This window comes from Electrophorus electricus, chromosome 16 (assembly GCF_041902795.1).
Source record: "Electrophorus electricus isolate QZ-2024a chromosome 16, ASM4190279v1, whole genome shotgun sequence".
Taxonomy (NCBI): Eukaryota; Metazoa; Chordata; class Actinopteri; order Gymnotiformes; family Gymnotidae; genus Electrophorus; species Electrophorus electricus.
This window is the reverse complement of record NC_137512.1, coordinates 21,852,630-21,873,570: the sequence shown is the minus strand read 5'-3', so window position 1 is coordinate 21,873,570 and position 20,941 is coordinate 21,852,630. Positions and strand designations below refer to the sequence as shown.

Below are 20,941 nucleotides of genomic sequence, written 5' to 3'. Positions count from 1 at the left end.
GTAATATCCTTTAACATTTAAAAGTAAACATCTACCAGATGTTTCTTTTGGGGTCTATAGGGGGTCTTAAACAAATATTACTATTATTATTAACAAGTTACATACTGAATTTCTGTGTTAGATAACAGTATGTTAGAAATTAATTCTGAAAAATAATTACAAAAATATATTATGTTGTGGTAAAACTGACCTCAGCTTTTATAAGATCATAATACTTAAGCAAGAAGCATATATGACATAATGAGGCTTCAGGATACTACATATAAAACATGACCAGCTATACCAAAATTATTGTCAATACAGTGTGATTAGTCAATTAGTGAATTCTGATACTGAAGATTGAACTTTTTTTTTCCATCAGATTTATCATCTAACAGGAAAAATAAAATCTTTATTGATCTTTTATTTTCCAATATGAATATTTTTATCATCACTGAAAAAACAGAAGTGTTGACATTCTTAATGCAATAAAGAACTATTTCACAAAGAAGAATGTGCCACAAGAGAAGTTGGTTACCATGACTACTGATGGAGCCCCAGCATAGCCTATACCTCGTGCAGGTTTCATTGCTCATTGCAAATCTGAATTTTTTTTTTTAACTATTGCTATATCATCGATCAACAGGCCAAAGCACTAAATTCAACAGTGTCATGACATAGTCATAAGGACAGTCAACTCCATTTATGCAAAAACCAAACAATGAAAAATCATAAACTATTCCTGGCAAGAGCTTTCATAAGAAAGAAGGTAGTTCTGCAGAAAACATCTGTCAATTGGCAAAAATTAAATTACTAGAAATGCAATCAAAAGAGGAAGACACCTCTGCTCTCTGACTCTACATAGCTGACTTTTCTCACAGATGTGACCACCAACCCTAACAGCCTCAGGTGTGACCTCTATGGTAAAGATGCAGATATAATAAATCCAGTTAAGACAGTCAATGCAAAACTGAACCAGTTCCTTCCAAGTGCAGAAAATAGACAGAAAACAGCTGCTACAGCCAGCTTGTTACAAGACCGGAAAATAGTGACAGGAAGCATTGTAAGAGTAGGTATATAAAGTTTATTAGAATTTAAGAAATAAAAGTGCTATCAAACACTTGTCTAGGCAAACAAAGAAGATGGTAGTGGATATAGATGTAACATTCCAGTTCCTGCATTTTACCTGGACTACACCGCACACAGGTGCACAGTTTTCCCCAAATACCACTCAACTGCCTTGAAGCTGGTAATAACAAACCAAAGTCATGGAGATGCTGTTGCCGGAGCTCAGGCTACTGATATCCAGCTGAAGCAGTGTCAACGAGCAACAGACTGTGTGTGCTTTCTAAATGTAGACAGGTTCAATAACTGATAATAACGGTAGAAATAAATGTGGTGGCTTTATTTGGCTCATCTTTTTATGTAAATCTGCCTTTGCTGATATGAGATCATCAGAGCAAAGTTCCAAAGAGGGTTTATTCATGAGCACCTATACAAGTAAATGAGAGATAACCTGTCATGATGCACACTAGATAAAAGCACATAAAGACATCATGAAGTTTAAAAAAATTATACTACCACATTCCTGATAGGGGCTTGAGGTAAAAGGATCCTAAATGATCTAGGTGTTCTCAGCCACATAGAAATGCAACACCATACCCATCTTCTGTTGCCCGCACAGCAGCAGCAGGTCTGCTGCAACCCGTGGATCCCCAGGCGTTCATTAGTCTAGAAGAAACAGGCGAGCCATTAAGACCAAGACTCCGGTGCTTCTGACCCACATACATGCTTCAGCACTCATGCCCTTAACACCAGTCTTCAGTGGCAATTACCACAGGCAACCATAACAGCAGAGGACAGAAGCAGAGGGGAGATAGGAAAACTAGTGACAGGAAAGGGCAAGGGAGTGACTGATCCAGAGAAATATCTGATGGGGCGATTAGCAATAAACAGAAGCAGAAAGAAATTGAGGCAGGTAGCATGAGGTGAAAGGTGGATACTCATCTTGTCATTCTGACCATACAAAGATAGTCCACCATGGAGACGAGACATTTAAGCTCTCATGCTGACAGAAGCTCCTTAAGACCCCAACTGTTGGTTGTGGTCATTAAGGCTGCCTCGTCCCTTGTGTTTCCCGGCTAAATTTCATGGTTGCCGTGGTTCCCATCCAGCCCCCATCCCCCGCACCCATGGCGACAGCTAATCCCTGAAAGTTCAGGTGGTGCTCTGCACCGAGACAATGGCATGCCACAGTCATCATGTCTAAGGCAGCATCCTTGACACTGATAATTAAACATGACACTGTTTCATTGTCTTCACAGACAAAATGCCACATTTAGCCCTGGAGAGGTCACTTACAGTACTATAGTCATGTCTCCTCTCAGATCATTAGTAATTAGCCTGTTACTCTAGGGAATAGGATTTAATGTAGACCCATTATATAATAAGCTCACAGATAACTTTTGTACTGTATTGGTACTGCTCAAAGGTTGTGACTTGATGCTCACTCTCCATCAATTTACAACGACAGGCATGAGTATGTAAACATGTTCACTGCCTTACTCCTTTTACAGTAATATGTACTTTTTGTTATGAGCAAAAAGAAATAGTAACAATGGATCATGTCAAGAAAAACTCTCACTGTCAGCTTGTGTGTTTATTTCTCAGCGAGAAACGGGAGCTGGTTGGGGCTTCCCACTGCTTGGCCTAGTTTCCTTTGGCTCTCTCTGCCACGCTTAAGAGCACAAGGTGTCTCTAAGGACGGAGCTCACTGTAAATCATCCACTAGGAGACACGCTCATGTTTTCCACAGGTCCCGGCATGAACTGCGGTCTGGTGTAACAGTAAAGGCTGCAGTAATTGGAGAGTCAGAGAGCACATGTGAAAGAGAGAGAGGAACATCTGCAAACACTTACTGAGACTTTGAGCTTGCACTGCCACGTCAGTGAACAACAATGGACAGTCCAACCAGAGCACAGTCCATAAAGAGGCTTAAAAAAAACCCAACAAACTGGTGAGAAAGGAGGGAGGGAGATGGAGAGGGAGAATTGTCTGTTATGTACTGCTCATCCCTCTATTGAAATAAGCTTAAAGAACCTTGCATCTGTCAAAGAGTACCACTGGACTCTCACATGAAGTAAACAATATCATAAATCCATTCTTACCAAATGGAAGTGCTTTAACATTTACTCTTTCATCAAAGAGGTTGGGCTTCAATCCCAGCTATCAAAACAAAAACACTTGTACTCCATTTATAGAACTGAACCCAATTCAAAAAACTCCCTAGTAAATCTAATTTTATTGGAGAATGATCATTTCATAACGAAATGCAGATTCTTCACATGCCTAGGTTTGTTTGTGTTTAACTTAACCATGTTGTTTCCTGACTATCTTACACCTGTGCCAGAAAAAAAAAGTTTGGTTATAGGCCCTCAGACATTAGGAATATTATTTGTAGTTAGAAACACTAATGGTTTTTGTTTGTGGGTTGTTGTTTTTTTTGTTTGTTTTTACCACATTTTAAATTTGTACTGAGATAAAAGTATCTGACAGATTGAAAACAATATCACTCCTCGGAGCCACTGGGAAACCGGCATGTCCATATGCCATTTTTTGTGTTTATTCAGTCTTTTCTGGTACCATAACTCCACCTTGTGGAACTGAGTATATGCCAGCTTCAAGAGAACATAGCCATTTAAAACCTAAGAAACTGAAATAGAATTCCAGAATTTATCATCTGTCTAAACATTGTTGATTCATTTAAAATGAGAGTAAAAGTGGAAACCTTAGAGTGGAGGTCATCCCACAGCTAATATGCTAATAGGGCAATATGCAAGAAACCTAAGAATTTTTCACCAAAGCACGGTAACGTGGTCTTAGTGATCATGCATTTGAAATGTGGGCTCTTACTTTAATGACACTATTGGAGGGCCTACATTGTATACCCTGGATCTTTAGGAGGTAGAAAAGGAATTCACAATTCATTTTGTAGAAAGGAAATATGCAATACACAATTTATTCACAATTTACGAAAAGCTACTTTTGTACAATACCTTCAGCAATTCAGTCATTAAACAGGGCAAAAAAGTATGATTTACAGTACAAGAAAAAAAAAGGGTACAGAAAATCCCAATCTCAATTTAACTGTTTTGGTTTAGCTTCATCCTTGCTGTTAAAAATTATTTAAAATTTATTTCTGCATAGTGCAAATAGGCTAATCCAAGCTAAAAGGTGTCAGTAATCAGTTTTTATGTGGGAGGGATACAGAAAACTCATCACATTAAGTGCCAACCAGCACATTTCATCAGCCTTCTAAAGCATAAAATCTGACCTTGAAGTGCCATTGATTATCATGGTTTACAGTCTGAATTTTGGTCCTAAAGCTCTGAACTCAATTTTTTTGAAAGACAGAGGTAATTCTGGAAACAAAACTACAAACAAAAAAGTGCCCTGTCCCTCTCCAACTTCAACAAAAGGAAGCATCTCAAGAGGGAAATCTAATCTACCAAGCTTCATAGAAGAACGCAGCACATGGCACTGCACAGGGAAGAGTATGGCCATACTAGTGATTACAGGATTATAAAGTTAGGTGGGATTGTACATGGGAGGGAAAAGGGTCTACAGAACATGCTTTCAACTAAACAAAAGATTAATGAGGAGTGAGTGGTTTCCGAATTTAAAAAAATATATATGAGAAGAGGGAGAGGGGGGGTGTCAGAGCCCAAGCACAGATTCCGTAACTACAAAAATAAAAATTTTCATGTGACATTACAGACCTGATTCCTTGCTTAGTTCAGTGCAGTAGTTCAGAAAAAAAGTGTTACGAGTGTACAGGTGATATAATGACATTGCTATCACAAAATAAAGAAGGAGAAAGCTGGGGGGGTGGGAGAGAGACAAACAACCACACATACAAACTTCCCCAAAATATCTAACAGTATTTTTTAAAGGATGAGAGGTTGCACAGGTATTCACTGATAGTGCAAGAAACAAGTCCCACACAGGCACAACACTTCTACAGGGGGCAGAATAGGCAGAGTCAAGCAAAAAGCCAGCAATCGCTCCCCCCACCCCCAACACAAGCGCAGGATGCATGGAAAAAGCACTTAACAGACAGATAAGAGCCTAACTTCAGTACAGCAGTTACAATATTGAAACAAGGGAAACAAAAAACATTGAAGAGGAATAATCTTGGAGAGTGCAAAAGAGCGGCAGTGACACCTGGATACAACCTCCACATTTTTTTTTTTATTTTTTTTTTTTACACAAGCTGGTAAATTTGATTCCTTTTGATTAAAAAATGCAGTCATACTTATACAATCTTTTTTTTCCTTAAATTCAGATCATAATTTATCTTTGATACAAAAAAAAAAAACACACTAACAAAAAAAACAACAACAAAAAAAAAAAAAACACGTTCCTTACATGTGGATCAAGTATAGATTAAATGCGTATACATTGTCTCCATCTGTAAAAACACTTAGAGAAAACCTCACCAGGACAATAAAAGGGGATTCATGGCAGGGCAAAAAACTACTGGCCACAAACGACAGTGCTACAGACCTTGAGAGTATGAGCATGTATATGCTGGGCTTGCAAAAGAGGAACAGTACCCCCTTCTACACCCAACACAGTGAACGGATGCTGGTTGAATCCAGACTCTCTGGCTGAAGTATTCTCGTATTACCCACCAGCCTTCCCTTCTCATAAACTAGGTGATTCTACCTACATGCAACCCCTGTACTAGGTGGAAGATTCCACAGTGAAGTCACAGCCATTGTGTGTGTGTGTATATTTTGTTTTTAGATAAACAAACACAGGTGCATAGGTCAATCACACAGAAAAGCAAAAAGGAGAACATGTTTCAAGGGCATGAATAAAAACGTGCAAAAGGGAGTGGTGAGGGATTCACCCAATTATTTTGTGAACCCTCTCAGGTAATGTGGGGAGATAGGGAAGAAGAAAAAGTAAGGAACGAAAGAATAGTGCATTCGAGGTCTTTTACATTCACGTTAGCTTAAAAACATTCTGCCAGTTTCTTAACTGCAAATGTCTTGCATGATTATGCTGTTTGGGATATTGCACCATTATGGAGTTAATATGGAGATAACAGACAGGAGTCGCAGCACCACGCGAGCTGATCAGCTCTCCACCCTCCTACAGCTTCCAGGGCTGGAGCACATCAAGACTGGCACCCATGTAAGCAACACCAAGAGACATCTTACAGTCAAAATGAGCATTTCACTAAAATCAGGTAATAGCTATAAAATAAATTAAAAAAACAAAACAAAACACACCACCACCACACAAATTCAAGATGCTGAGTGAGCTATTGCTTGTCAGATTTCATACAGGTAATTGCACTCATCTTTAAGCTAGTCTTTGAATCCATTCAGGACTTAGGAAAGAGGAGGTATAAATGCACTTGGTTGAATACTCAGAGAAATCATTGCTGGCTTTTGATGAAGACCTGACTATCTGGTGGCATTACGACCTCCTAAACTTCCTTTAGTCCAAACCATCCTCCAGTGTGTGGCCAAGCACTGGCTCACCACATCACAAACCTGACACGTGTAAGTGACCTACACATACAGGCTTCTGCATCCCAGCACAAACTCCTAAGAACATCTAATGCCTTTATGACAACCAAATACCAAAATGGGATAAAGTGGTTCAACAGAAGTCCATGCAATGCGCAACATTAAAACATAGCTGAACTCATCAAGAGGAACCAGGTCCTCCCAGCATCTATGAGCAAATTTGGCTCTGTCAGGATTAAAGAATGCAAATGCACGATAAAGAGAATTTAAAATGCACATAAAACAATAATTGAAAAAAAGTGTAGTTTAGAGGTTCGGTCGTTTTCAATAAGTTTCCAGAAAAAAGTGTCAGCGGTGGGGATTCTGCATTGTCCCCCGGTGGCAGGACAGTCTCACTACCTGCGTCCAGGCAGATGGACTCCATTGACAGGGGGAATGTGAGGCAGGACCAGCTCCAGTTGTGCAAACAAAGAGAAGTGATCGGAGGGGATGTGAGGATGTGGGCAGCCAGTGATGTTGTTCTCTAACATCCAGTCAGGATCCAGTGGCCCCAAGACCCCCAACACTTTGAGCTGTGGCTCAGAGTAGAAAATGTAATCGATGACACCCTGCACAAAAGGGAAGTCAAAAATGACCACAGTGATTCATTTGCTGAAGAGGAAATTATGCTCTGGGGTACATTAAGCAACCATGTTTACGCAAACAAAGCACATTATTAATCTATTTATGCAACAGAAAACACCAGGCAATATACAACAACAAGGATGATGGTACTCATCACGGAGTGCAAACAAATGTTTAAGCAAAGGACTTTTTTTTGCATCATTAGGATATAAACAAAACCATTTATCCATATGACTACAGTGTGTGCCATGTGACCATTGCTACATTTTCAGCTGTTGACTCCTATAAGACATGACAAATGTCATACTGCAATTTTTATGAAACTTCATATTACCAGGACAAAGCACTTGATTCCACTCTATTATTACTATAATATACAGAGAAGCAGTTTAATTTCCCTATTCTGTAAGGCCCATCCAAAAAACAACAGAAGAGGGAAAAACTCTCTGAGCTGCAGAGAGCTGTTGGTTCTGACCTTGAAGTCCAATGTGTAGTGGGTGTAAGGCATGAGTCCACTGCAGTAGGCGCTCTTCAGCTTGAAGGCGTGCGTGATGCGACCACTGGGCACGCCGTTCTTGCCGTTGCAGTTGAAGTTGGTCAGGCTCTCACTATAGCGCAGCTCTTTGAAGTCCTTGTGTGTGCAGTCTACACCACCTGTGCTCAGGAACTCCACCACGCCTGCGAACAGAGTGCCACGTCAACTCGCACCTTGGCTCAGCCTGAGCCCTCCTGTGTCAACCGCAATGCTGACAAACAGTGCCTGCTTCCTCAGAAAACAGTCATTTGTCTCAAAGATGCAGAGCTCTGTTGTTTTACTTTACTGTTTGAGCAACATCTGCTCCAACTGACCTAGAAGCCAGACATGCTTTTGAAATTCACATCTGAGGAAAGCATATAGAATCAGTCCAATTTGCGCTTGTTGAAATCCCTATGAAATGAAAGAAGCTCACTATTTCAGTCTGCCAGTCAAGGATGTGGTGCTAATTAAGTTCTGCGTGCAGGCAGTTAAAGTAACGATTTCAGGAGGCCTGGCTATGACAGCTTGTTTGACAACATGTTAAAACTCACAACAACAATCTTTACACATTTCTCTCCACACTCAGACACTGCTTCAGAAGACAGCATTTACTCTCTACTCCCGGGGAAAAACTTACAATCATTTATATCAACCACAAGCAGTGCTTGCCACAGTGCATCTATGAGTCCTGGTTAAAGAGCACTTCACACAAACGCACTTGAGAGTAAATATAAGCCAGCACCGGCACACTAGCTCAAATTAACCATTATGCTAAATAGTCACCACATTTTTATCATTATTCACAGTATAGGAGGTTAAGAATTCAGCTGAAGAAAGCCAACCTGAATCCGGCAGTGAGTTGAGATCGGCACAGAGCACCAGAGGAATGGTGCTGCTGTCCCCAGAAAGGGGAGGGACTTTGAGGCTGCGCGAGGCCTTATCCAAGATGTTCTTCACCTCCGACAGGAACATCATGGTCTGCACCAGTTTCACATCTGAGAACTCCGGGTCCCAGTGCATATGAGCATTGGCCACTAGGAGAAGCTGTTTATCCATGCCATGGAAAATCTTACTTGCTACACATGCAAAAAAAATAAAAAAAAGCCAAAAAGCCATGGTAAGAGATTTCATAGCAACAACAGTGCTGCTGGTTGCAGATGAGAGGGCATGCTGCTTTTCCTGCCTTCAGAAATACTACAGTTACCCAGAGACCAACAGCAAAAATAAACACACAAATGCCTTCATTATGTAAACAAGGCATTTTTTGTAAACATGTGTGCCAAGTATCTGATGGAGGTATTCATTTGACAGGCTATTTCATCACTCACATGTCATCTCCATCACTTCCCTGCGAAATTCCAGTAGCACAGCCACGCCAATGTTGTCCTTGGTCATAACCCTGTTGAGCATGAGCTCAGAGCCCTCCGAGTTGGCCATGGCTAACTGGTTGAACTCCACTGTGTGTTTCTGCACTACGCTGAACCTAGAAGGACAGGCTCAGGTTAACACTTCTGCTACATCACAAAAACAGTTGAAGTCAGCTTTATATCACAGAGCACCCTGCTAAACATTACTCTCTGAGCCTGGTGTGTTAATATTAGCTTATATAAAGTTGTTACTATAAACAGGACCATATGGAAAATGCAACTGTGAGGTCAGCGGTACCCACTTTTCAGTCTTGTAGAATATTGCACATCCATCCACGTGTTTCCTGTCCGATTCAGACATGGTTCTGGCTCGGGATTTCGGGCTAAAAAATCCATCATATCCCTGTCCTTTCAGTTCTACCAGGAAGTAGCTGTAATACTGCTCCATCTCCACTTCCTATACAAAAGAATTCAACAGGGTTATTACAGGACAATTACTTATGTTTGACCAAAGAGACATTTTAGTTCTTCAGTTTCTCAGCAAGTCTGTTCCCTTACATGGTTCAACAAGCATACCAAGATAATTATTGTGCAAAAAAAAAAAAACAGATCTAAATAAAAACACCATTTATATATGAAATCTTGAAAGAGCCAGAACACTCGTCCTGTTACCAGTGACACAAAAAATCTGATTTTCTACATCTATGAGAACTCAACATTATCCTTTGTCAGGAATCTTGTGTAGGTACCTGTAGGCTGATGATGTCAGCATTGCAGCTAAGGATCTCCTGCATAATGGCCTTTTTCCTGTACTCCCAGCTCAGGGCCCATGGTGGGCAGTAGCCATAGAGCTGACGCGTAGCATACTTAGCACACAGCACATTGTAGCACATTACTGAGAAGAGGGCTGCATGAGGTAGGGGAGGAAAGACAGCAAGTAAATAACATGCACTAATCCACCAGTTCACAGAGGATTTTACCACAGGCCCCAAATATGCAAAATCAACAAATGGAGCTAATGTAAACAGTTTGTAGGCAAGTGAACAGAGCACACAGAAGTGTAGTTGAGTAATGATAACCTGAAGGCCCGGCTCTGTCAGGCTCCTGCAGTACAATCCATGACCTGGACGGGGGCTGTTCTGCTGGCACTGAACAAGAAGGAGAAGTCAATAAATCTGACTAAAATGTACTGTTAACTTTCCAATAACTACTTAGCTCATTTAAGTGTATTTGAGATTTTATTCTTGCAAAGCAAACAAAAAACAACAAACAAAAACACCGATTCACACCAATTCAGTGATCCTATTTGGATGAAGAAAGTAAGTAAACAAACAATTAAATGGAAAAGCTGGCAGATGTGGCTCAGGATGGATTTGCATAAATGCAAAATGCTTCAGGACAAACAATGCAGCATACATGAGGAAACGTGAGAAACCCACTGCGTTTGATAGCACCGGCAAGATTGTCTAAAAGGTAGCTCAGCAGCCGTCGAGTGCCATCTGGTTCCTGGTAGAGGCTCATGAGATCTTGTGCAAGTGGATTTCCTGTGGGAATAGGAACCAAAATTATGCGCTTTACTCCTAATCGGTCTTTCAAAACATAATGGGGTATTTAGGCACTTACCTTTTAGCCCCAGTGTCTGCAACTGAAACAGTTTCCCCAATTCAAATGGCAGAACCCGCAACTGGTTGTTATTTAAAAGCAGTTCCCTGTGGAGGATGCAGAGAAATACTCATATTAGGACAAGCCATCCACTTACAGCTGTTATACCGAAACTACTAATTCACGCTGGTTCTTAATTTTATGGAAAACTGCTATGAATTACAAGATATTTATATAAAAGATCAGTGTGACTTTCTATCATTTGGGTGGATCATTGAGAATTTCTGATTTCTTTGGGGTATTTTGTTTATGAAACTTTATGACCATCACACTTAAACATCTCAAAATCTATTGATACAAAAACATGCAAAATTCACAATGAAACCCCCTTTTTCATGACAAAGTCACATGGCAGCAGTCACATAATTGCTAAAGGTTGTGATGCATTCCTCCTGCTGACCATCTCACCTGAGAGACACCATATTGCCAAGTTCTGCTGGCAGACTCCTGATCTTATTGGATGACAGGTCCAAATACACAAGGTTGTGTAGCTTGGCAATGTCAGGTGGGACGCGTGACAGCGAGTTGTCACTGAGATGCAAAGCGGTGAGGTGAGTGAGTGACCACAGGGCTGAGCTAAGACTCCGCACTTTACCTAAGGCATAAGACACAAGAGGATGGGGAAAAAAATTACTGAAACGACAGATTTAATAAACAAGGCCTGCTCCCACAAGGTATGGTCTAAGAAACAAAAAGAACAATTTATATGGATTAAAGGAACAGGCCCAGACAGACGTACCATACTCCCAGCAGGCTGAACAAACAAACATGTTAACCTCTCACCATTTATTTCAAGCTCAGCCCAGTAGGATTTTTTCCCGCTTGCAGCTTCTTCACTGGACATTATAGTGTACATTCGCCTGGGATCCGGCGGCTCATATTTCTCTTTGGGCATCCCTAGGCCACTGCAAGACAAAATCATTTGTTTACTCTAAAGTTTTAAAAATCACGTAACATCTCATATGAACTAGTCTTTCCTTTATCTCTGTAGTAACTATGTGACTGGGTCATAGGCAGTCAGAGTGTACTAGCGGTTATGGAAAATGATTTTATCCAATTAGCTAGCTATGTTAGCTATCTAGCTAGCTAACTGTTTACATGCAGGCCCGTTTGTCTAATATTGGCTAGTGGCTGCCAATACACTTTCAATTTGTCTCCTTACATTTTACTAACTAATCTGAGGCACGTCCAAGGAATCAGAATACCTTACTATCTTTGCAAGGTTTTCTTCGATGCCTTGTTAGCTAACGCTAGATAACTACTAGTTGCTACAAGGTAACTGGATGTAAATGGATAACAAGTGATGATGTTAGCCAGCTGTTTACCCAGCTAGATAAGACAGCAGTTCAAACTTGCACCTCTCAGCAACAGGCTAGCTGTTACAAGAGACAGACATATTCAGTAGCTAGCGTTTCTTAAACAAAAAAAAAAGCCACCCTTGAAGTAATCTAGCTAGCCAGCAAAATGGACAGTGCAACTGACTCCGGACACCAGCAGTTGTTTACCTAATTTAGCTAGCAAGCTAACCCAGATATCTATACATTATTATGTATGAAACCTGCGAGCTAATAATCTGCAACTTCCTAAGGAAACAAATACGTTGGCTGACATTTCTGAACGAATGGGATACCAGTTTTAGTAGAATGTGCGATTGTGTTTAAGTCCACCTTGTGCTGTTACTTTCGGAACTGACCTATTTAATTTATCAAAATATAAATTTGGCCTTTGGTAAGTAGCTAGTTGGCCAGCTGTAAAGTGAGTTAACCTAGCCTGTGTAAACGATGCGTAACGAGCTAGACATAGCGAACATGCTAGCGTTAGCAAGCTAGCTTTCTGGAGAGCTCGTTTTTGGATAATCAAAAATATTCACTCGATTAGTCAGCGAGACAGTTTATTCTGTTCGTGATCGTGTGTATATTTGTTGTCCAGTAATAAGTGATCTTAAATCCCGTTAGGACATGAAAGAACCGGTACTAGCTTGCTAGCAAAACAATAGCCTGTAATGTCTAGCCTATGCAAGTTATTGATAAATTATAAATAGTAGCGAATGTTTTCTTCATTTACCTTTAAAAAGCATACCAACCCATGAAGTCACTTTTGTGTCCTATTTGAGTTTAAGTTCACTAGTTTCAGATACTGAATTAATGTTACGGTAAGCAAACAAACATAGCGGAGGTGCTATGCGTTTCGGTATTGTTAACTGCCTACATGGCACTGGGGACATGAAGGAAGCTTGTTTTAATTGAGCTGAATTGTCTGGGTGTGCCATAATCATTCTGTAGCATTTGAAGCTATTGATATATCATTTTCTGGCAAAATTTTTACTGCTTAAATAAATATTTGTGTTCAAGTATTTTTCAATACTTACGCCCTTTTTGCTCATACAACTTCAGCTTTCAAGGTACGCAAGTCATTACAAATGTTATCAAACTAGTGTGAAGGCTTTTGCACTGAAAATCTAAATTAAAACTAAAGTCGTGACCTTATTCCCCACCATAAGCGGCGGCGGGGGGGCATTGCTAAATAAAGGTTTCAAGTTGTGTGCAAAATACCCTGTGAGCTGCAAGTTGGCCTGAGAACTATTAAACTCATGTGGCAAACAAGTTGCATATTGTATGTTTTCCACAATTATAACGAAGTAAATGTACTATGGTAAGGGATACCCAAGTTGGACCTTTGATAATTGTGTATTCATTTTAAATTCAATGTGCTGTTTAGATTAACAATTTGTGATTGAGTGGTAGGAATTCTCCAGTTATTTTATTTCCAAACATAAAAATCCCACTCACTGCACAATCTTCAGATTTGCATAAACCTTGGTCAATCTTCAGTCTATCAAAATAAATAAATAAATTCGAAAACACACATGCAGTAAAATAAATATATATATATATATATATATATATATATATATATATATATATATATATATATATATATATATATATACACACACACACACACACACACACATTTTAATATAATTTTCAAAAAGTATCATTTTTGGACCATTAATGTAAACTGATACTTAGTAAGTGTTCCTGTAGCTGGGATAATGACTCTTGTATTTGTGGGGGAACAACATGACCAAGGTCCTCTACTGCGCGAGATAAGAAGACCTCAGCTGCCTCCTGCACTGTTGCTTGGGTAACCGTGTCGTTCTGGGTCCACATAGGACGTCGAGTCGAGGACTCCCGGTCTGTAATTGAGTAACGGAGGTGACCTAGCAAAGGTAGATAAGGGTGTAGGTCAAATTAAAAAACAATACCTTGTTATTGTTCAAATATGTAGTTTATGCCAGAGTGATAATAGGTTAAGTGAACCCAGAAGTCTAAAGACAACCCACACGATTTTTAAGAGAGTGGTCACATGCAGTTTTTCACCTGTCATCACTTCTTCATAGCTAAGCATCAGCATCCACACAAGCTTCAGAAGTTCATCCCACCTTCTCCATCTGTCTATACCATCCTGGTGTTTAAAAAAAAAAAAACAGTGCTGAACACAACTTAAGTCCAGTGCATTTCAAACAGTCATGTAGTTTATAACATCCATTCACGATTTCAATCAAAGAACAAAAACAAATTGAAAAAGTGACAGCGATGCCCTGAAATCAGCATGGCCTTGCAGTCTCACCGACGGGTCTAGTGCCAGCGTGGAGGTCTTCAAGAAGTGTAGCAGTAGTTTGAAGGACATGGGCAGTGGTCTCTTTTTACAGCAGGCCTCATCCAATAACAGCTCTAGCATCTTACACTTCAGAAGACTGCTCTCTAGAGTGTTTAACAACAACAGTCTAACGCGCGCACACACACACACACACACACACACACACACAGTGTAAAAATTTATTGTTACAGGTTACTGATTACTTATTAAAATGTATAACCTAATCCAAATGTTTACTGAATTAAAGAAATATAATCTAAAGATTTTCCATTACCTTTGCATTACGTTTAATTGCCAAAGAGTTTCAGAACACCAGTACCAGGCAGTATGGCCATTGTGGTAGTATATGTGCTGTCCAGTTGTTTTGTAGGTTATATCATACATGTGGGCACTCACCAAGGCAAATTCATTGTATGTGTATACACATACTTAGCAGAATAAAGTCATTCTGATTCACAAGCACCTGTATTTTCTCTGTGCAGACTACAAAATGCTTAATCTCTACACTCCTGTCAAATTGGCTCCACCAGTGTATAGAATAGGTATGGAATGTTTTGGAATCAGTCATATCGAACTTGTGGTTGTAATATACCTGGCTAGAATATACACATTAAAAACACTCTTCCGCGAAATCATATAGAAGTGTTTCATTTAATTTTTTTTCCCCAAAGACACTGATGGATTTAAGGTATATAAGCATAAACTGTATTTAAGTGACCATTACTTTCTTGGTTTATACAATTGTCATATCTTGAAAACTGGATCCTAATCCGAGTTCATCACTCTGACACCTTATAGCTAGAGTGTCAACAGGAGATTATCACCTGATAACAATTGCGAGATATAACATAAGAAAAATTCAGGATCAGTGACTGGCTGTTTGACCTCCACTAGCCTAAACTGCAATTTACCATCAATTAACACAAAAGAAAATGTATCAAGATAACTTTTACTTAACAAATAAAATGTCATATGAAATTTAAAAAGGGCAGTAATTAGATCCTTACCATATTTTTAAAATGTAGCAGTAATATAATTATTTCCTTTTTCTGTAATGCAATATAGTTACTGTATTTTTCTGTCCTCATTACGCAACACATTTCCCTGTATTCTCTTAATACCCAACTCTGATCACGGGTCTGTTTCTGACCATAGGACCACTGATGACCAGACATTTTTTTAGGTTGTAGATCATTTTCTTCAGCGCAACAGTGACATTGCCATGGTATTGGAAAGGTTTCAGTGTATCATACAGACATGTCAATACCACAACCAGGCTGAGAAATGTCTGCCACCCAAATATATACAACCAGCAGTGACCCTGTGGTCAGAAACTGGCCAGTCATGAAAAGACTGGAGAATGTCTAACACAAAATTGACATGGCAACTGATGGGGTGTATTGAGTCTCACCTGAGCTGCCTACATGGGGTTGTGGTCATGAGGCTGTTAAACAGCTCCTGAGATATCTTATTTGAGCTGCAGGTAGGTGTGCGGTCTACCTCCATGGCTAATAACAACATCCTCTGGAGAAACAGCAACATCCTGTGAAGAAAATAAAAGTGATATTAAACACTGTGGTGTATGTTTATTCCCAAAGCCAATAGTGTACTGTAAGTGAAATTCACATACTACATTATTTTAAGGCTTAACTAATAGAGAGTTTGTGAAGGCAAACCAGATGTTTTTTATGGAAAGTCTAAACATTGCAACAGCAAATTTATTTCTCACTTCTCACTATCAGGTAGGTTATGCCACATAGCTCTTATGACAAAGGTGAAATTCCCTGATGTCAATAAACTTACTTAAAACAGTAGTTCTGTTCCTTGTTTGGCATATCTTCATCCTCTGAATTACAGAACGACTGCTTGGCTCCATCTAATAACCAGTTGATGACATCCCTAAGAGGGAAAAAGTCACCGCTGGAGTTGCACATAAGCACGAGCTGCACAGTAAATTGCAATATACTGTATATAAGTGACCATTGCTTCCTTTCACTTACGACACTGTGCCTCACCTGACGTGTCTGAACTTCTCATCACAGGAGAGCACTGCTTTAACAATAGAGTGGTTTAGCAGACGCAAGGGCAGCTTGAACTGAAAGTCATCCTCTAATACCTGCAGCACGTAGTGCATGAAGAGGCAGCGAACCTCCCAGGGCAGCTTCCTGGCATTCTTCCAAACACCCAACAACAAACAACCATGAGGCCAAAGACTGCAACCCTTCTCCATGCATTTAACAGAAAAAGACGATAATAAAAATATCAAGTGTTTGAATATCAAGTGTTGATCGTATAATGTGGTTCCCACCTGTTCAGCCATTACTGACGATAACAACTCCCAGTCCCATGGGACAGTTCGTATGTCTGCAGGATGATATCTGAATGAGGACAAAATGTTTTTTTTTTATTTTCTCTGATTATGCTTCTACATTGATTTCTTAAAATACTCCGTTGTAGTAAAGGAAAATGCTTACATAATAAAGACAGGTGATAATTAAATTACTTTCAATCAGGCCATTTTATCAGTAAAGGTTTTACTGAAAAATTAACACCTTGTACTCAGTATTGTCAGATACTTGACATTCGGTCCTTATAATCAGAACTGGCTGGTATGAGTGCATCTGCACTTAAAGGGATTCATGGTTAATCACCATGAAGGTGGATTTCCACTCACTTCTGTGCCCTCATCAGCAGGTTGTAGGCCTCGAGGGCCAGAAAATCAGCACACTGCGGGTCCAAGAGGATTCCTCGTAGAAGGTTAGCTGTGATGTAAGGTGGTGGGTAGAAACGAGGCTGTATTAGATCAGACAGCAGCTGCACTGTGCCCTCTGCGTAGTTCTCTTCAATCGTGCTGCAAACCAGACTCATGCTCTGTCTGCACAGTGGCTCAGCTGGGCCGTAGTCTTCACCTTCCTCATTACCCTGAGGCTGTCAAAGGCAAGAGGTCGATTGGTCAAAGTTAAAGAGGAGTGTGAGTGGTAGAATAAACTGCTACCTTTGTGGCAATTCTTTATAACATTTGTGAAATACATTCATTTTAAAAGCATTTAAGTGAGTGGGGACAGCACTCCAGACCATTCCAGGGAACACAGTGTATAACATTTCAACTGCCTGCATGATAGCAAACATTTTACAAAGAAAAAAAAAAAATAATAAAAATATGCAAATTCGTGGCTTAAAAGCTGTTCCATTAGCTAACGTATCAAATCTATCTGAGAACTGCTGGGGTGTGTACATAATATTGTAATGACCACCCATGACTGACATCTTTCTGTCCAACTTCCAGCCTGCTATGCCCCTCACACAGAAATTCGCACAGTTGGATTGTTGAATTGAAAATACTGGTCTAAAGAATTTGCTGGGTTAGCTTTGACTCGCTGGGATTCAAGACTCAGTGTGAGAGTGATGAATGACTTTGGCCTTGTGGCAGCATGGTGAAATGTTTATGCAAGTTTCATCCAAGATTATGACAAACAAATTTACATCAAAGGAGGATAAATTCAAGCAAAGTACATTTACTGACTAGAAAATCATAAATTATTAATACCACAAAATCAACATTAACATAACCTAGAATACAATCACAGATTTACAGTCCCTGTGACGTTAAAAAGAGAGACCAATAGAAATCTTTACCACATCTTGAAATCCTTTCCCAATCAGGTGTTTCAGCTTTTTAAACTGCACCAGAGAAACATGCTGTCTGGTTTGTGTGGAGGGCTCAAAAAGATCAGAAGCAACAATAGCTTTTGTATCCTCCACGTCACATCTTATCCACTGGCTATGAGGAGGGCGTTGTGCCGAAACTAGACCAGAGTTTTTACTACCTGACAATGCTGTTTGTGAAGGGAAGGGCAAATGTGCTGGAGGATTGGAGGGGAGGCTACAGCTGCAAGCTTGTAGAGGACTGCTGGGTGGACTCTCCATGACCAGATCAGGCAAGTTGGTTACTGTGTCTGGAGAGTCACCAGCAAGGATTTCTGTGGATGTAGGGCTGGCAGGCTGGTCCTGTCCACAGGACAGACTGCAAATGGGAGAAAGTCCACTTAAGCTTTGTAATGTCTCCAGGGAGAGGGGTGAGTGAGCTTGAGGGGAAGGTAACTTGTGTGTGTGCTCTTTTTTATGCAGACCCGCTGTTTCCTCAACTGCATTGGGTCGTGATTCTGCCCAATGGATACCAGAGAGGTAGTCCGAGAAGCCAGATGCTGTGTACAGCTGGCACTTATTATCTTCCATAATGGATTCATCTGAAAAAATAACAGCATCTATTTCGCTTGGACAATAGTATGGACTGTCCAGGCTAAAATGAGAATTGTCTTTGTCAAGCTGGTTTTGCGGAGATTCCACATTTTTATTGTGTTCTCTGTCTAGTTCTGCACTGCTATCATCTGCTGATGAGGATTTCTGGTATGAGTAATTAGTGTTCTCTACTTGCTCCATACCCGTTTTGTGCTCTAGCTTCTCTGTGGGTGTGGATTTAGATGATAATGGACGGTTATGTGAAATATCAAAAGTGTTTGATTGTTCTGGCACCTCAGTTTCAGTGTCCAACTGGTCAGAAGTACATGGGTTTAAAAGACATGGTTTTTCAAGACAAATGTTTACTGACTTTTGAATACTTGTTTCCTCTAAATGTAAGGGAACTGCATCATGCTTATCTATAGAAGACGTTTCTTGTACAGATGACACTGAGAGAGGAGATTGACCACCATCCTCATCGTGAGAGTCCAAGCAAATCACATCCTTTTCAAGGTTTTTGGTATATGACAAATGCAGAATTTTTCCACAGGACTTTGTTACAGTACTAACAGATGATTCCACACACCGATTTTCTACCTCTCTTGGTAGATCATCCGGTGTCATTATTTGAAGCTGTGAATCAGAATTAGAAAAGTTTGTGGAAAAACTGTCATTATTTAGATCTATGACATCTTCAGTGGAGCTTAGTCTTTTTCTTGGTCTTCGCGGGTGCCTGTGCTTCACAGTGGCAAGCCGGTGTGCTGTGATATCAATAAGAACCTGAAATAAACAGGAACACAGATGTAAAACTGACAGAGTTCATTTGTAGAATTTAACATAATCAGACCAAGTAAAGGGTAACTGATTTTATTAGATTCTGCTAGCATTAGCTAGGTTAAGGTACATTTCTGCATCTTATTTACTCTAGCAACAGATTAACAATGAATAATAAATAAGTAAGGTATAGTAACAAAACTAATCTATACTCTAACCACTACATGATAGTTATGTAGCTAGCTGACTTATTAGTAAGTAAATGTGTCCTCTCAGTTGTTAAAATTAGTAACTGTACGTTACCGCAGGGAATAATCTACACTATTTTCTATATATAATATAATATATTAATTTATTCATATATATACACTGTATTATTAATATATTATACATTACTATCTTCCGCTTATTTCACTAACCTAGCTAGCATTCTTATCTTAGCTACTTCACGTTCTGGAATAGCAGATGCAAATATGTGTTACACGCGTGTCTTTGTTTATGAAGTTAGCTAGCTACATAGCTAACCTAACGCTAATTAGGTTAGCCAGTGGTTAGCTAACTATAGCTGCTTATAAAGTTTGACCAAAGTCGTTGACAAACCGTATATGATGTTTTGAAGTATATATTGTAACTTCAAGACCAGCAACATAGCTAGATAAACGTAACTAGCTCAATCAAAACAGTACATGACAATGGAAAGAATAAACCGAGTAAAGCAGTTAATTAGCGATACCTGTGCTTAGGCGAAAGTTACCTAAGATAAGATACATTTCTGTACATCAGCTAGACCAGTTGGCTAGGACTACGATATTTTAGATAGCTATGATAGAAATTGCACAAACACTCATTAGACTAGTTAGCTTTAATGCTCTCTATGTTTTGAACTCAATGAACGTTTTAACTAATATGCGATAGCTATATAGCATAGTTTGCCAAAACCAAGCTTAACTTACAGGTGTAACGGCGAGCAGTTCAGCTCTAATAAATGGGGTTGCATCTTCTTTGTCGTCATTATAACTTCCAACAAATTCTACATCAGAGTCCTCATCGCTACCAGAGCTGAGTGAAATAATATCCATTACCACAATTTGCGTTGCCAGTTGTTAGCTAGCTAGCTAACCATTGAGATGATACTGCTTAAACGATAGCTAGCTAACTTAGCTAAGTTTATTTCGCATCTTGTCTTAAGAACTAAAGCTAACCTAGACTAACAATCAGAATAATCATAGCTAGCATGTTAAGATTTCTAGCTAACTATCTTAAAATAGACTTAATTGCTGGTCAAGAGGGAAGGTCTTGCTATCTAAGCAAGAGAATGATCGACAATGTGTGGAAAACGAAATTGAAAGTGGATGTGGCTAATGCTAGCTAAATTAACGTAACCAATCTTTACTAGGAAGAATTTCAAAATACAGAAGCAAGTGGGTTGTGGGACTGCAGTCTAGCTAGTTAGGTAACTTCAGTTTATACGGAAGTGGCCAACACGTAAACAAGATAGCCAAATTAACTGATAGTAGACTAGGTTTGTTAATCTAGGACTGCTGTAAGAGACTATGTAGGAGCACGTTACGGAA

General features: G+C 39.7%; 2 protein-coding genes across 4 annotated transcripts; both read right to left on the bottom strand.

The window, feature by feature from the left end:
• Positions 1 to 3,974: 3,974 nt before the first annotated feature.
• Positions 3,975 to 13,610, bottom strand: cnot6b (CCR4-NOT transcription complex, subunit 6b). 3 transcript variants are annotated; one of them, XM_081699045.1, is made up of 12 exons: positions 13,481 to 13,610; positions 11,475 to 11,596; positions 11,100 to 11,286; positions 10,653 to 10,738; positions 10,469 to 10,573; positions 10,109 to 10,177; positions 9,779 to 9,936; positions 9,332 to 9,486; positions 8,991 to 9,145; positions 8,505 to 8,738; positions 7,621 to 7,823; positions 3,975 to 7,129 (listed from the first exon to the last, which is right to left on the bottom strand). In XM_081699045.1, the coding sequence occupies exons 2-12, from the start codon at positions 11,584 to 11,586 to the stop codon at positions 6,917 to 6,919; spliced, it is 1,677 nt and encodes a 558-aa protein (XP_081555171.1). In that variant the 5' UTR covers positions 11,587 to 11,596; positions 13,481 to 13,610; the 3' UTR covers positions 3,975 to 6,916. The 3 variants fall into 3 exon arrangements, with proteins under 3 accessions (XP_081555171.1, XP_026872533.3, XP_026872532.3); XM_027016732.3 differs by lacking the exon at positions 13,481 to 13,610 and adding an exon at positions 13,060 to 13,458; XM_027016731.3 differs by lacking the exon at positions 13,481 to 13,610 and adding an exon at positions 12,756 to 13,049.
• Positions 13,586 to 20,940, bottom strand: simc1 (SUMO interacting motifs containing 1). The gene is made up of 10 exons (XM_027016666.3): positions 20,321 to 20,940; positions 17,991 to 19,373; positions 17,029 to 17,282; positions 16,663 to 16,732; positions 16,370 to 16,527; positions 16,158 to 16,253; positions 15,766 to 15,897; positions 14,325 to 14,481; positions 14,075 to 14,159; positions 13,586 to 13,914 (listed from the first exon to the last, which is right to left on the bottom strand). Exons 1-10 carry the CDS (start codon positions 20,444 to 20,446, stop codon positions 13,703 to 13,705), a joined length of 2,673 nt encoding a protein of 890 aa, XP_026872467.3. The 5' UTR covers positions 20,447 to 20,940; the 3' UTR covers positions 13,586 to 13,702.
• Position 20,941: the final 1 nt, after the last annotated feature.

Excerpts from the sequence above, each read along its gene's own strand:
- cnot6b (XM_081699045.1), bottom strand. The coding sequence starts at position 11,586 with ATGCCCAAAGAGAAATATGAGCCGCCGGATCCCAGGCGAATGTACACT. Across the intron at positions 10,574-10,652 it reads GCAGACACTGGGGCTAAAAG|GAAATCCACTTGCACAAGAT; the intron begins GTAAGTGCCTAA and ends CTATTCCCACAG. Across the intron at positions 8,739-8,990 it reads GGAAGTGATGGAGATGACAT|CAAGTAAGATTTTCCATGGC; the intron begins GTGAGTGATGAA and ends TTGCATGTGTAG.
- simc1 (XM_027016666.3), bottom strand. The coding sequence starts at position 20,446 with ATGGATATTATTTCACTCAGCTCTGGTAGCGATGAGGACTCTGATGTA. Across the intron at positions 14,160-14,324 it reads CGCTGGCACTAGACCCGTCG|GATGGTATAGACAGATGGAG; the intron begins GTGAGACTGCAA and ends TTTAAACACCAG. Across the intron at positions 13,915-14,074 it reads CTATGAAGAAGTGATGACAG|GTCACCTCCGTTACTCAATT; the intron begins GTGAAAAACTGC and ends TACCTTTGCTAG.